The sequence below is a fragment of the Salmo salar genome, chromosome 01 (genome assembly GCF_965601325.2).
Source record: "Salmo salar chromosome 01, fSalSal1, whole genome shotgun sequence".
NCBI lineage: Eukaryota > Metazoa > Chordata > Actinopteri > Salmoniformes > Salmonidae > Salmo > Salmo salar.
In genome coordinates, this window is record NC_138291.1 from 75,375,381 (window position 1) to 75,389,079 (window position 13,699).

General features: G+C 43.8%; 1 protein-coding gene across 2 annotated transcripts in view; it reads right to left on the minus strand.

The window, feature by feature from the left end:
* LOC106608514 (1-phosphatidylinositol 4,5-bisphosphate phosphodiesterase epsilon-1) overlaps positions 1 to 13,699 on the minus strand; it is a 42,577-nt gene that overhangs the window by 18,008 nt on the left and 10,870 nt on the right. For both annotated transcript variants that reach the window (XM_082976625.1, XM_014206466.3), the window contains exons 3-7: positions 8,244 to 8,538; positions 7,576 to 7,895; positions 1,997 to 2,142; positions 1,655 to 1,910; positions 4 to 224 (exon numbers count right to left, since the gene is read on the minus strand). In XM_082976625.1, coding sequence (XP_082832751.1) covers positions 4 to 224; positions 1,655 to 1,910; positions 1,997 to 2,142; positions 7,576 to 7,895; positions 8,244 to 8,538 — 1,238 coding nt within the window. The remainder of the gene's footprint in view (positions 1 to 3; positions 225 to 1,654; positions 1,911 to 1,996; positions 2,143 to 7,575; positions 7,896 to 8,243; positions 8,539 to 13,699) is intronic.

The window sequence follows — 13,699 nt, forward strand, 5'->3', positions numbered from 1 at the left end:
TACTGGTTGCGGTAGCCGTCAATGAAGGAGTTTTTACGTGAACCAGGGATGCTCCCATCACCAGCCCCTCCGGACTCCTCCCCATCCTCAGACTCCATACTGCGGTTGCAGCTACGGATGGTCTGTAGGATGTTATTGACGGTTCCTTCCTTCTCTGGTTGGTTGAGCCCATCTGGCCCCGCCCGTTGCAGGAAGTTGTCCTGTCCGTTGTAGTCAGAGAGAAACTATGGAAAGAAGACATGGTGGTGTTTAAGATGGGAACAGTTACTAAAGTATATTCATGATGAGTCGGGTTGTGTGGAGATTCACTTTTGGCCTAAAGGGATGGACTTTGATAAGAAAAAGGTCTAATGCACTTGATACTTGGATAGAACTCACTAAGGACTTAATTGGTCCACACACACGCAAACAGTTGTGAAGAAGGCATGACAGCGCCTCTTCCCCTCAGGAGGTTGAAAAGATTTGGCATGGGCCCTCAAATGCTCAAAAAGTTCTACAGCTGCACCATCGAGAGTATCTTGACTGGCTGCATCACTGCTTGGTATGGAAACTGCACAGCCCTTGATTACATGGTGCTACAGCGAGTGGTGTGGACAGCCCAGTACATCTCTGGGGCCCAGCTCCCTGGACCTCTATATCAGACGGTTTGAAAGGAAATTGTTAAAGACTCCAGCCACCAAAGCCATAGACCGTTCTCTCTGCTTCTGCACGGCAAGCGGTACCGGAGCAACAAGTCTGACATCAACTGTCTCCTGAACAGCTTCTATTCCCAAGCCATAACACTGCTAAATAGCTAACAAAATGGCTACACAGACTAGCTGCATTGAGCCTTCCATTTTGTTTTTATTTTCCCACTGACTATGCACACTCGCACACTCACTCTATCCACCCTCTACACACTCACTCACACATACACATACTGACACTCCAACACACATACACCACACACACACATTTCATTTGCTCACACACACATGACAAGCACACACGTTCATACTGACTCCACAGACAAGCGCACACACTCACATACAACCATCACACACTCACATACAACCATCACACACTCACATACAACCATCACACACTCACATACAACCATCACACACTCACATGCAACCATCACACACTCACATACAACCATCACACACTCACATACAACCATCACACACGCTGCTGCTACTCTGTTTATAATATATCGTGATGCCTAGTCACCTTAGCGCTACACATATCTACCCTATACCACTCCAGTATCCCTGCACATTGTAAATATGGTATTGGGACTGAGCCTATATATAGCTTCTTACTTTCTCATGCTCTTCTTATTTCTATTTCTTGTGTTTCTGTTCTATTTTACTTTTTTTGATAGAACGAAAAATATTGATTACTGCATTGTTGGGGAAGAGTTTGCAAGAAAGGCATTTCACTATACTTGGGCATGTGACAATACAATTTGAAACGTTAAACTTGTTATTTAAATGTCTTGTAAGGAATATCACAGAAGGAAGTATGGGAAACAACAGGTGGAAACAGGTGCAGTGATGTCAATGCTCTAACTTGATCCTAGATATGTTTTTACTGTCTTGACAACTCCTATGGCCATTGTCACACCCCCCAAACAGATCTGAGACCAGGCAAAACATGTATCATTCCTCACCTCCACAGAGTCCTGTGAGCTGAGGCGTGGTCTGAGGCTGATCAGGCTAGCTGCTCCATCCAGGGCCTCCCCTAGCTCTCTCAGAAAGACCCCACAGAAGGGCACTACCCTGCAGCCCGGGATGTGGAGGGCACGCGAAACCACCTTCCTGTACTCTGCAGACGTCTCGTGGTGCGCCATGGCATCCTTCAGGGCACGCATGGTCTCGATGTTTGACTGATCCATGAACTGCCACATCTTAAGCACCTTGCGAGACCTGAAGGGTAGGATGGGGAGATGCTGAGTGTGAATAGAGAGATGCTGAGTGTTCCCTTGAATAATTGGTTCTATCCTTGTTTCTACCTGAGTCCAGCCAGGAACTCCATGACGGTGTTATAGTTTCCCATGTTCCAACAGCACCTGGCCACATGGACCAGACATGAGAACACCTCTCTCTTCTCCTCCATAGAACCGGCTGTCATAATCATCCACGTCACCCAGGAGCTCACCTGGAAAATACAGTAACTGTAAGTGTAACAAACTGGGTGCGAATCCTGGGTTACCTTTGTGTAACAGGACTGCGTTAGCCTATTGAGCTAAAGCCAAGGCATTAGCTCTGGAAGCCAACACAAGTCTTCAGGGGCCTCATTTAAAACCGTTGCATAAATTTCACACTCAAGTCTGTGCACATACTATACATACAGTTGAAGTGGGAAGTTTACATACACTTAGATTGGAGTCATTAAAACTTGTTTTTCAACCACTCCACAAATGTCTTCTTAACAAACTATAGTTTTGGCAAGTCGGTCAGGACATCTACTTTGTGTATGACACAAGTAATTTTTCCAACAATTGTTTACAGACAGATTATTTCACTTATAATTCACTGTATCACAATTCCAGTGGGTCAGAAGTTTACATACATTAAATTGACTGTGCCTTAAAACAGCTTGGAAAATTCCAGAAAATGATGTCATGGCTTTAGAAGCTTCTGATAGGCTAATTGACATAATTTGAGTCAATTGGAGGTGTACCTGTGGATATATTTCAAGGCCTACCTTCAAACTCAGTGCCTCTTTGCTTGACATCATGGGAAAATCAAAAGAAATCAGCCAAGACCTAAGAAAAAAATTGTAGACCTCCACAAGTCTGGTTCATCCTTGGGAGCAATTTCCAAATGCCTGAAGGTACCATGTTCAACTGTACAAACAATAGTATGCAAGTATAAACACCATGGGACCATGCAACCGTCATACCGCTCAGGAAGGAGACGCGTTCTGTCTACTAGAGATGAACGTACTTTGGTGCGAAAAGTGCAAATCAATCCCAGAACAACAGCAAAGGACCTTGTGGAGATGCTGGAGGAAACGGGTACAAAAGTATCTATATCCACAGTAAAGCGAGTCCTATATCGACATAACCTGAAAGGCCGCTCAGCAAGGAAGAAGCCACTGCTCCAAAACCATCATAAAAAGCCAGACTACGGTTTGCAACTGCACATGGGGACAAAGATCATACTTTTTGGAGAAATGTCCTCAGGTCTGATGGAACAAAAATAGAACTGTTTGGCCATAATGATCATTGTTATGTTTGGAGGAAAAAGGGGGAAGCTTGCAAGCTGAAGAACACCATCCCAACCGTGAAGCACGGGGGTGGCAGCATCATGTTGTGGGGGTGCTTTGCTGCAGGAGGGACTGGTGCATTTCACAAAATAGATGACATCATGAGGGAGGAAAATTATGTGGATGTATTGAAGCAACATCTCAAGACATCAGTCAGGAAGTTACAGCTTGGTCGCAAATGGGTCTTCCAAATGGACAATGACCCCAAGCATACTTCCAAAGTTGTGGCAAAATGGCTTAAGGACAACAAAGTCAAGGTATTGGAGTGGCCATCACAAAGCCCTGACCTCAATCCAATAGAAAATGTGTGGGCAGAACTGAAAAAGCATATGTGAGCAAGGAGGCCTACAAACCTGACTCAGTTACACCAGCTCTGTCAGGAGGAATGGGCCAAAATTCACCCAACTTATTGTGGGAAGCTTGTGGAAGGCTACCTGAAACGTTTGACCCAAGTTAAACAATTTAAAGGCAATGCTACCAAATACCAATTGAGTGTATGTAAACTTCCGACCCACTGGGAATGTGATGAAAGAAATAAAAGCTGAAATTAATCATTGTCTCTACTATTATTCTGACATGTCCCATTCTTAAAATAAGGTGGTGATCCTAACTGACCTAAAACAGGGAATTTTTACCAGGATTAAATGTCAGGAATTGTGAAAAACTGAGTTTAAACGTATTTGGCTAAGGTGTATGTAAACTTCTGACTTCAACTGTACATAAGCCTACTTCAATGTAAAATATCAGCTACTAATTTCAACTGTATACCGGTATTATAAACAGCACTGCCTATGATATTGCAAAACTTGAAATACATATAGACTATCTATTTACTAGGCTATTAGGTCCAAGTAGTGTCGATCATTGTCACGGATGGGCTATTGCACCAGATGACAACACCAGGTTCCACTACTATCAGCTAAAACCAGAAGAAGTGGCTCCAGTGGGCACGCGATCACCAACACTGGCCAATTAAGGAGTGGGAAAACATTGCCTGGTCCGACAAATCCCGGTTCCTGTTGAGTCATGCTGATGGCAGAGTCAGGATTTGACATAAGCAGCATGAGTACATGGACCCATCCTGCCTGCTGTAAACGGTACAGGCTGGTAGTGATGTACCGCCGTCCAATATGCAGAAACTGCGTGATACCATTGCGTCAGCATGGACCAACATCCCTGTGGAATATTTCCGACTTGTGGAATCCATGCCCTGAAGAATTCAGGCTGTTCCGGAGGCAAAGCGCTGTCCGACCCGGTACTAGATGGGTGTACCTACTGGCCGGTGAGTGTGTTCTGCAATGATTATGAAAATAAAATAAGTAGGAAAAGATTCTTATGTCTAATTATAAGTTTTATTTTATACCCCTTCTTTCTCCCCAAATTTAATTTTGTCTCATCGCTGCAACTCCCCAACGGGCTCGGGAGTCATGTCATGCATCCCCCGAAGCACGACCCGCCAAACCACGCTTCTTAACACTCGCCCGCTTAACCCAGAAGCCAGCTGCACCAATGTGTTGGAGGAAATACCATTCAACTGAAATCCGAGGTCAGCCTGCAGGCACCCGGCCCACCACAAGGAGTTGCTAGAGCACGATGAGCCAAGTAAAGCCCCCCCCGGCCAAACCCTCCCCTAACCTGGACAACACTGGGCCAAGTGCCTTAAACCACTGCCCCCTAATTATAAGATTTCTATGTCTAATTATTTTAGATTCTAAAAATAAAACAGATTTTCGCTCTTCTCAATAATGGTTGCATTGTTAATATGTTTTCCTGTTTTTAGTTTTTTATGAATAAGCTTTTCATCCTATTCTCCATTTCCACAAATATTACTTACCAGCTTGCAATACAATATTTCAACATCTAACAGATGTGAGCACATCTGTATGCATGGTCTAAAGTTTGCGAGGAGGTGAGCACATTCTCACTTCAAGTTAAATTTGTACAAATGCCCACTTTTGCGTGAAAACTTGCTCATGCACATTTTAGGGGACATTTTGTACGTGTGCACGGTTTATAAATGAGGCTCCTGGTCTCAGGCACAGTTACTCTGGAGGTGGTCCAACGATGCCCCATGCTGAGACACATAGCAGGTTAGTTCCTAGCTAGCACATTTGGTTCCTTTGAAGTTGTGGGAACGTACGTTTTTGGTTTCCCATTGGTTCTGGGAATGAAGCTATAAGTTTCCTGACCTGTAAAATGTAGCCATTTTTTTTTTACATTCTTAAAATGGAAGTAAAAATGTAGTTTGTTCTGGGAACGTCAGTGTTTAAGGTGAAGGGAGGTTCTGAGAACATTTTACTATGGTTCCCTGAAATTCTTCCTGGGAGGTTTTATTAATATTCTGAGAACGGTTTATGATTTTTTTTTTTTAACATGTTCTGCTATATATTACACTGCTAGCTTAGGTTAATGATTTTGAACTCCAAGCACAGATATTTTTTTTTAACGTTTTATTTAACCTTTATTTAACTAGGCAAGTCAGTTAATAACAAATTATTGTTTACAATGATGGCCTACCAAAAGGCAAAAGGCCTCCTGCGGGGACGGGGGCTGGGATTAAAAATAAAATAAATAAAATAAAAATATAGGACAAAGCACACATCACGACAAGAGAGACAACACAGCATTACATAAAGAGAGACCTAAGACGATAACATAGCATGGCAGCAACACATGACAACATGGTAGGAACACAACATGGCAACATTATTGGGCACAGACAACAGCACAAAGGGCAAGAAAGTAGAGACAACAATACATCACACACAATAATACATCATGACACATGGATATTAATTTGCTTAGGCCAACAAACCTGAACACACTTAGCAAGATAGAGGATAGAGAGAGTGTATATGGTGAGAACGGAATGTATATGTTTGTAAATAATATTCTTAGAAAGTTCTTTGAACATTTATTGTGTTTTTTATTGAATTTATTGAATAAGTTGTCCTCGATAGGCCTGAGCTCTAACGCCTGTGTCACGGATCCCTCTGGAACTTTCATTGTGCACACCTGGCCCATATTCCCACTGATTGTATTTGTATATATGTGCCCTTTGTTCACCATGGTGCTGTCGATTATTGTTACAATGTCCGTTGGTGCGTGTGAGTACTTGTGCTGTGTGTTTTGGGCTTTCTTGCCCTTGTGGATTGTGCAGATGATTACGGGTCTCGTCCCGTGTGTTAAACATTGTGCGCGTGTGTTATTTATTCGAGGTACTCCTCGATCTTTTGTTTGGGTTACAACCCTGTGTTTTGTTACGTGTTTGTTTAGTCTTCGTCCCCGTGCTTTTACATGGCACGCCGTAATTTGGGTGAAATAAAAAAAACTATTACACATTCCTGTGCCTGTCTCCTGATTCTTCATACCAACGTGACAGCCTGTTCATGGTTTCACGATTATCTTAGTGACAGAACTCAGGCCATCGTGATTGATAGGGTTACGTCTGAATTTCTTGAATTACCACAGGGGTCATACCACATCGGTCAATTTTGGGACCTGTTCTCTTCACTACTTATATAAAATCCAATGGTCAATCTGTAAAAAAGTAAACTCCATCTATTTACGGATTATATTATTATGTATGTTATTGCCCCGACTGTTGATCTGGCAGTGTCAAAACTACAGTCAGATTTTATAGCTATGCAGAAATCCCTTGATAATTAAAAACTTGTGCTTAATTCAGGCAAAACTAAATACATGTAATGTTTACACTCTCGTAACAATGTTTCAGATGAACTACAAGTTCACTCATTAGATGGTTCTCCAATCAAACATGTTCCTGCATATAAATACTTAGGCATTTGGATTGATATGGATTTGACGTTTAAAAACATATAAATGAGCTGGTTAAGAAGCTTAGGTTTAAAGTTGGCTTTTTCTACAGAAACAGATCATGCCTTTCTCTAAGCAGTGGGAAGCAGATTATTCAGTCAACCTTTTTATCTGTTCTTGATTATAGTTATATCATTTATCAATGTGGCGCTGCTACTACTCTTAAACCTTTGTATGTAATCTACCATAATGCCCTTGGTTTTGTTACAGATGACAGTTTTGATACTCATCACTGCATCCTGTATCAGAAGGTCGGCTGGACTTCGCTAAAGACCATAGACTTCTACATTACTCGCTTTTTTTGCCCTTCTTCATAAACTTCCGTGTTATCTAACTTTGCTGATGGAGTATAGACACCTGAGTTGCCTAACCCATTCACAGGATTGGTTAACTCTTGAGGTTCCTACAGTAGGGTCTCCAGCGAGCTAGGTAAATATGCTTTAAGTTTTAATGCACCGTGTTGCTGAGTTATGTCTCTCTCACCTCATTGAATCTTGTGACCAGGTCCTCTACAGCATTGTGGGGCCGTCTGCAGCCAGCCATAAGATGGGGTTGTACAGGTTGGTGTGCCTGCCCCTGGGGCTGTGGCTGATCAGGGCCCCCCAGGTCGAGGGTGAGGAAACAGAGGTAGTCCAGGGGTAAGATCCGGCTGTATAGATGCAACTCCTGCTCCATGAGGACGTAGGCCATCTCCTCCGGGAAACTGACCAGGGGACAGAGGTCAGACAGCTCCTTGTTGACCTCCGTCAGCGGAGCTGCCGGCACCACACTGGACCCCGCCATGGGGGAGTGCAGCTGGCGCTCTGAGGGGGAGGGAGGAAATAGGAAATAGGGAGGGAGAAGGGTGAAGGAGGAAGGAGGAGGGAGGGGAGGGTGAGTCAAGAGGGAGTTAAGACAGGAGGAACATACTGTAGATTGTTTCTGAATTCCAATGTGTCCCCTAGCCCCTACTCATAGACACTTCCTGTAGAACTGAATGGATCAGATAAGTGTAAGCAAAATGGCTAAAGCTCTATCCTACTCTCTGATAAGTCAGGTAGTATTTTATCCACATTTGATTAATATACATGTCATTTAATTTATTATGTAAGCTGACTTGATTCAATGCTTTATCAACTTGAATTTCATAAGATTCATATTGGTTATGGGACCTTTCAGGACAGCCCAGCCCAATGGACTTGTGGTGATACAGGGAGGAGAGTCGTTGTCTCCCCTGTTGCCGATGGACAGAACCACTTCCAGGAGGGTCCCTGAAATGTAGGCAGAAACGTCAGTCCTCTGTAGGGTTGCTCGGTAGCTACACGCCCCTCCCCCTCCTGGCCATGGCAATGTGGCCCTCCTATGACACAGATCCCTCCTCTCGGCAGACGTCAGCAGCTTCCTGGAAGAAAGGAGTAGCTCTCCGGATATGGCCACCCTTACTTCAGCACTCAGAGCATGGCATGCCTGGGAAGACAGAGGAAGATAGTCGTGTTCAGCAAGGCAAAACGTTTTGCTACTGAAAACAATTATCTTTGTTGTCATTGGACAAGTTCAGATAGTAGTCCCTAAATGTTAAAAACTTTTCTCCCTACTGAACACAACCCAGGCATGTCAACACCTAATTACACCCATAAAAGACATGCAGTAGCCTTTCTCATAAAATGTGCTATTATAACACTGTGTGTGTGCGCCAATTCCCCCTCAGGAGACTGAAAAAATGTGGAATGGGTCCTCAGATCCTCAAAACGTTCTACAGCTGCACCATCGAGAGCATCCTGACTGGCTGCATCATCACCTGGTATGGCAACTGCTCAGCATCCGACCCCAAGGCGCTACAGAGGGTAGTGCGTACGGCCCAGTTCATCACTGGGGCCAAACTTCCTGCCATCCTGGACCTCTATACCAGGCGGTGTCAGATGAAGGCCCTAAAAATGGTCAAAGTCGCCAGCCACCCTAGTCATAGAATGTTCTCTCTGCGACTGCACTGCAAGCGATACCTGAGTGCCAAATCTAGGTCCAAAAGGCTACTTAACAGCTTCTAACCCCAAACCACAAAACTGCTGAACAGTTAATAAAATGGCTACCCGGACTATTTTAGTCGTTTAGCACATGGTTTTCCAAACTTTTTAACTCAGGCCCACCTTTCCAGAATTCGTGAACATCCCAAATACATTCCAGGGTTGAGTAAATTGACTTTTTTTACTCTGCTGCTACTTGCTGTTTATTATCTATGCATAGTCACCCCTACCAACATATACATATTAAATTATTTGTACTCCATTTTAGCCTGACAAAAATCTATATGAAGTGTCTGTCTGCTTCTGAAATGCAACTTGGCAGTTAGTCTAATATCAATACACTGTTGTTTGTCTAATGCATTTGTTTGAGCATTAAAATAGTGTGAAAATGAGGGTTGTGATATTAACAACGATTCTCAGTCAACAAAGTAGTCCCATTATGAGGAAGAGGTTCTTCTGTTGCTAGGTGACACATCTAAAGACAGTGCACCAAAAGCCCCATAACAATTGTGTCACAAACACCTTTAAACCCCCACCCCCCTCTCTGGACCTACAGTACTAAGCTCTTTAGCTACATGGGAAAACCTGATGGATGTGAACCAACCTAATCAAGCAACAGGAATTTTGGTCAGACCACATGGAGAGACAGTAGTAGAAATGTATTGCTTTCGTTTCTGATCTGTGTATCTGACATGTAAGTATTTCAATTCTCACATTGTAGCATTGTTGCATGTTAGCTGTAGGCAGATGGTGGAAATAGTACCCAATTGTCATACTTCAGTAAAAGTAAAGATACCTTAATAGAAAATGACTCAAGTATACGTGAATACTATTTTAGTAATAGTCTAAAATTCATTAAAAAAAAAAATATGCTTAAGTATCAAAAGTAAAAGTATAAATAATTTCAAATTTCTTACATTAAGCATCGTTACATTAAACCAACCAGACGGCACAATTTTTATATTTATTTACGGATAGCTAGGGGCACACTCCAACACTCAGACATAATTTACTAAAGAAGCATTTGTATTTAGTGAGTCTGCCAGAGGCAATAGGGATGACCAGGGATGTTCTCTTGATAAATGTTCGAATTGGACCATTTTCCAGTCCTGCTAAGCATTCAAAATGTAACAAGTACTTTTGGGTGTCAGGGAAAATTTATGGAGTAAAAAGTACATTATTTCTTTAGGAATGTAGTGAAGAAAACGTTGTCAAAAATGTAAATAGTAAAGTAAAGTACAGATTAAGTAGTACTTTAAAGTATTTTTACTTAAGTACTTTACACCACTGGCTGTAGGTAAACCCTCTGATCCTGTAAAAATAATACATAAAGTAAAAAATGAAGTAAGCTTTATGAGACATCTTTTTGAGTGCGGACCCACACCTTTTTGCTTATCTAAACCCTCTGAACCCGGGGAGATGGTTGTTAGCCAGTATGTGGAAAGATGAGATTGAAGGTCAGGAGCAGCACCCTTGGAGGGTGCCCACCACCATAGCCCCTCCCCAACTGTGTATTTTACCCAGTGTTGGGAGAGAGAGAGGAGACAGGAAGTAACCCCCTACCACCACCATCACCACCCCTCCTGAGGACCTCTAGCCCCAAACCTCCACCAACCCTCCGTAGGACTCAGGACATCCAGCCCACACCCCACCACCACCCCTCTCCTGTCCCCTTTGGTTGTTAGTCAGTATGGGGAGAGAGGAGAGAGAGAAGTCAGGGAAGCGGATCCAGCTGGCAGAGCCTAACAGACATTGTGCTTTAGCTAAACCAAATATTTACTCCCTGGAGTCGAATATTCAGAAATTATATTCACATCATCCTCACAGCACTTTATCCTCCTTCGGTTCCTTTAAAGGGTATGGAACTCATAGTCATAAATTATGTTATTCTCTCCAACACATGAATGAACGCACTAATAAACAGACGCATGCATGCACCAGACACACACACACGCGCACACACACACACACACACACACACACACACACACACACACACACACACACACACACACACACACACACACACACACACACACACACACACACACACACACACACACACACACACACACACACACACACACACACACACACACACACACACACACACGTTCATTCTTATAGAATGTCTTCCATACTTCTATATCTATGTGCAGATATCATACACAACAGGTTGTCTTCTTGCTTAGAGACATAAAAGCCTTGAGACATGGCTACGTAACCCGACGGTTGCCCCAATCATATTGTATGATGACAGTGTTTCCCCTAGGATTTCTTTCAGCAGTGGTGACAAGGGTGGGGTGCATTGCTACTAGCATTAGCGCAATGACATGCTAGCTCCTCCAATAGACGTCCAGTCTTTGAGCAAACGACTATTCATTTAAAAGCGCGTATCGACAGCAATATACACTGCTCAAAAAAATAAAGGGAACACTTAAACAACACAATGTAACTCCAAGTCAATCACACCTCTGTGCAATCAAACTGTCCACTTAGGAAGCAACACTGATTGACAATAAATTTCACATGCTGTTGTGCAAATGGAATAGACAACAGGTGGAAATCATAGGCAATAAGCAAGACACCCCCAATAAAGGAGTGTTTCTGCAGGTGGAGACCACAGACCACTTCTCAGTTCCTATGCTTCCTGGCTGATGTTTTGGTCACTTTTGAATGCTGGCGGTGCTTTCACTCTAGTGGTAGCATGAGACGGAGTCTACAACCCACACAAGTGACTCAGGTAGTGCAGCTCATCCAGGATGGCACATCAATGCGAGCTGTGGCAAGAAGGTTTGCTGTGTCTGTCAGCATAGTGTCCAGAGCATGGAGGCGCTACCAGGAGACAGGCCAGTACATCAGGAGACGTGGAGGAGGCCGTAGGAGGGCAACAACCCAGCAGCAGGACCGCTACCTCCGCATTTCTGCAAGGAGGAGCAGGCGGAGCACTGCCAGAGCCCTGCAAAATGACCTCCAGCAGGCCACAAATGTGCATGTGTCTGCTCAAACGGTCAGAAACAGACTCCATGAGGGTGGTATGAGGGCCTGACGTCCACAGGTGGGGGTTGTGCTTACAGCCCACCACCGTGCAGGACATTTGGCATTTGCCAGAGAACACCAAGATTGGCAAATTCGAGAGCGCTGTGCTCTTCACAGATAAAAGCAGGTTCACACTGAGCACATGTGACAGACGTGACAGAGTCTGGAGACGCAGTGGAGAACGTTCTGCTGCCTGCAACATCCTCCAGCACGACCGGTTTGGCGGTGGGTCAGTCATGGTGTGGGGTGGCATTTCTTTGGGGGGCCGCACAGCCCTCCATGTGCTTGCCAGAGGTAGCCTGACTGCCATTAGGTACCGAGATGAGGTCCTCAGACCCCTTGTGAGACCATATGCTGGTGCGGTTGGCCCTGGGTTCCTCCTAATGCAAGACAATGCTAGACCTCATGTGGCTGGAGTGTGTTTCGGCAGTTCCTGCAAGAGGAAGGCATTGATGCTATGGACTGGCCCGCCTGTTCTGGCGGATGCTTTAGTCCAGGTCTAGGAGGAGATCCCTCAGGAGACCATCCGCCACCTCATCAGGAGCATGCCCAGGCGTTGTAGGGAGGTCATACAGGCACGTGGAGGCCACACACACTACTGCGCCTCATTTTGACTTGTTTTAAGGACATTACATCAAAGTTGGATCAGCCTGTAGTGTGGTTTTCCACTTTAATTTTGAGTGTGACTCCAAATCCAGACCTCCATGGGTTGATAAATTGGATTTCCATTGATTCTTTTTGTGTGATTTTGTTGTCAGCACATTCAACTATGTAAAGAAAAAAGTATTTAATAAGATTATTTCTTTCATTCAGATCTAGAAATTGTTGTTTAAGTGTTCCCTTTATTTTTTTGAGCAGTGTATATATTTTTTTAAATTACATGATATTTTTTGCAGCGGTGGCAACAATTTAGCAGCAGTCTACCTTTTACAAAGTTAGCATATATTTGCTAGCCTCGTCCCAGACTCCCAGTTGTGTCTGTGCTGTCTTGCCAATGACCAATGACCATAGGAGTTGGCAAGACAGCACAAACAGATCTGAGACCATGCTGTGCATCATTTAGTTTAGCATACCGAATGTATCATCTGAATGCTCAAGTGACTTACTCTTTCCTCCAGCACTCTCTATGGCATGCATCTCAGGTCTGGAGAGCGTCAGGACTGACTAAATATTTTGTTTTCCAGGACGTGTACGTCCCCTTGCCCGGACTGGCCCGGACTGGCCTCCATCCTTATCAAGGATCAATCAGCCATGTTTAGACAGTCTGATACCTGCACAGCTCCACAGGCTCCACGGCCACATGCTTTATCAAACTCTGGGTCATGTTCATTAGGCACCAAACGTAAGAAAACGGACTTAAACAGGGAGGGACTATACCTGAGGGGTATACTACAAAGTGGGATCAATAACTTAGCCAACACATTTGCATAAATATTCTGAAATAACCATTCTTTTTTTTTTAAAGATAAGCTTGAAATGGCCATGGTCTAATAGACTCGACAACCAAAAACACATATCTAAGTTTAGCTTTGAACCAGAAAATCAATTGTTATTTCTGGTTGTTTATC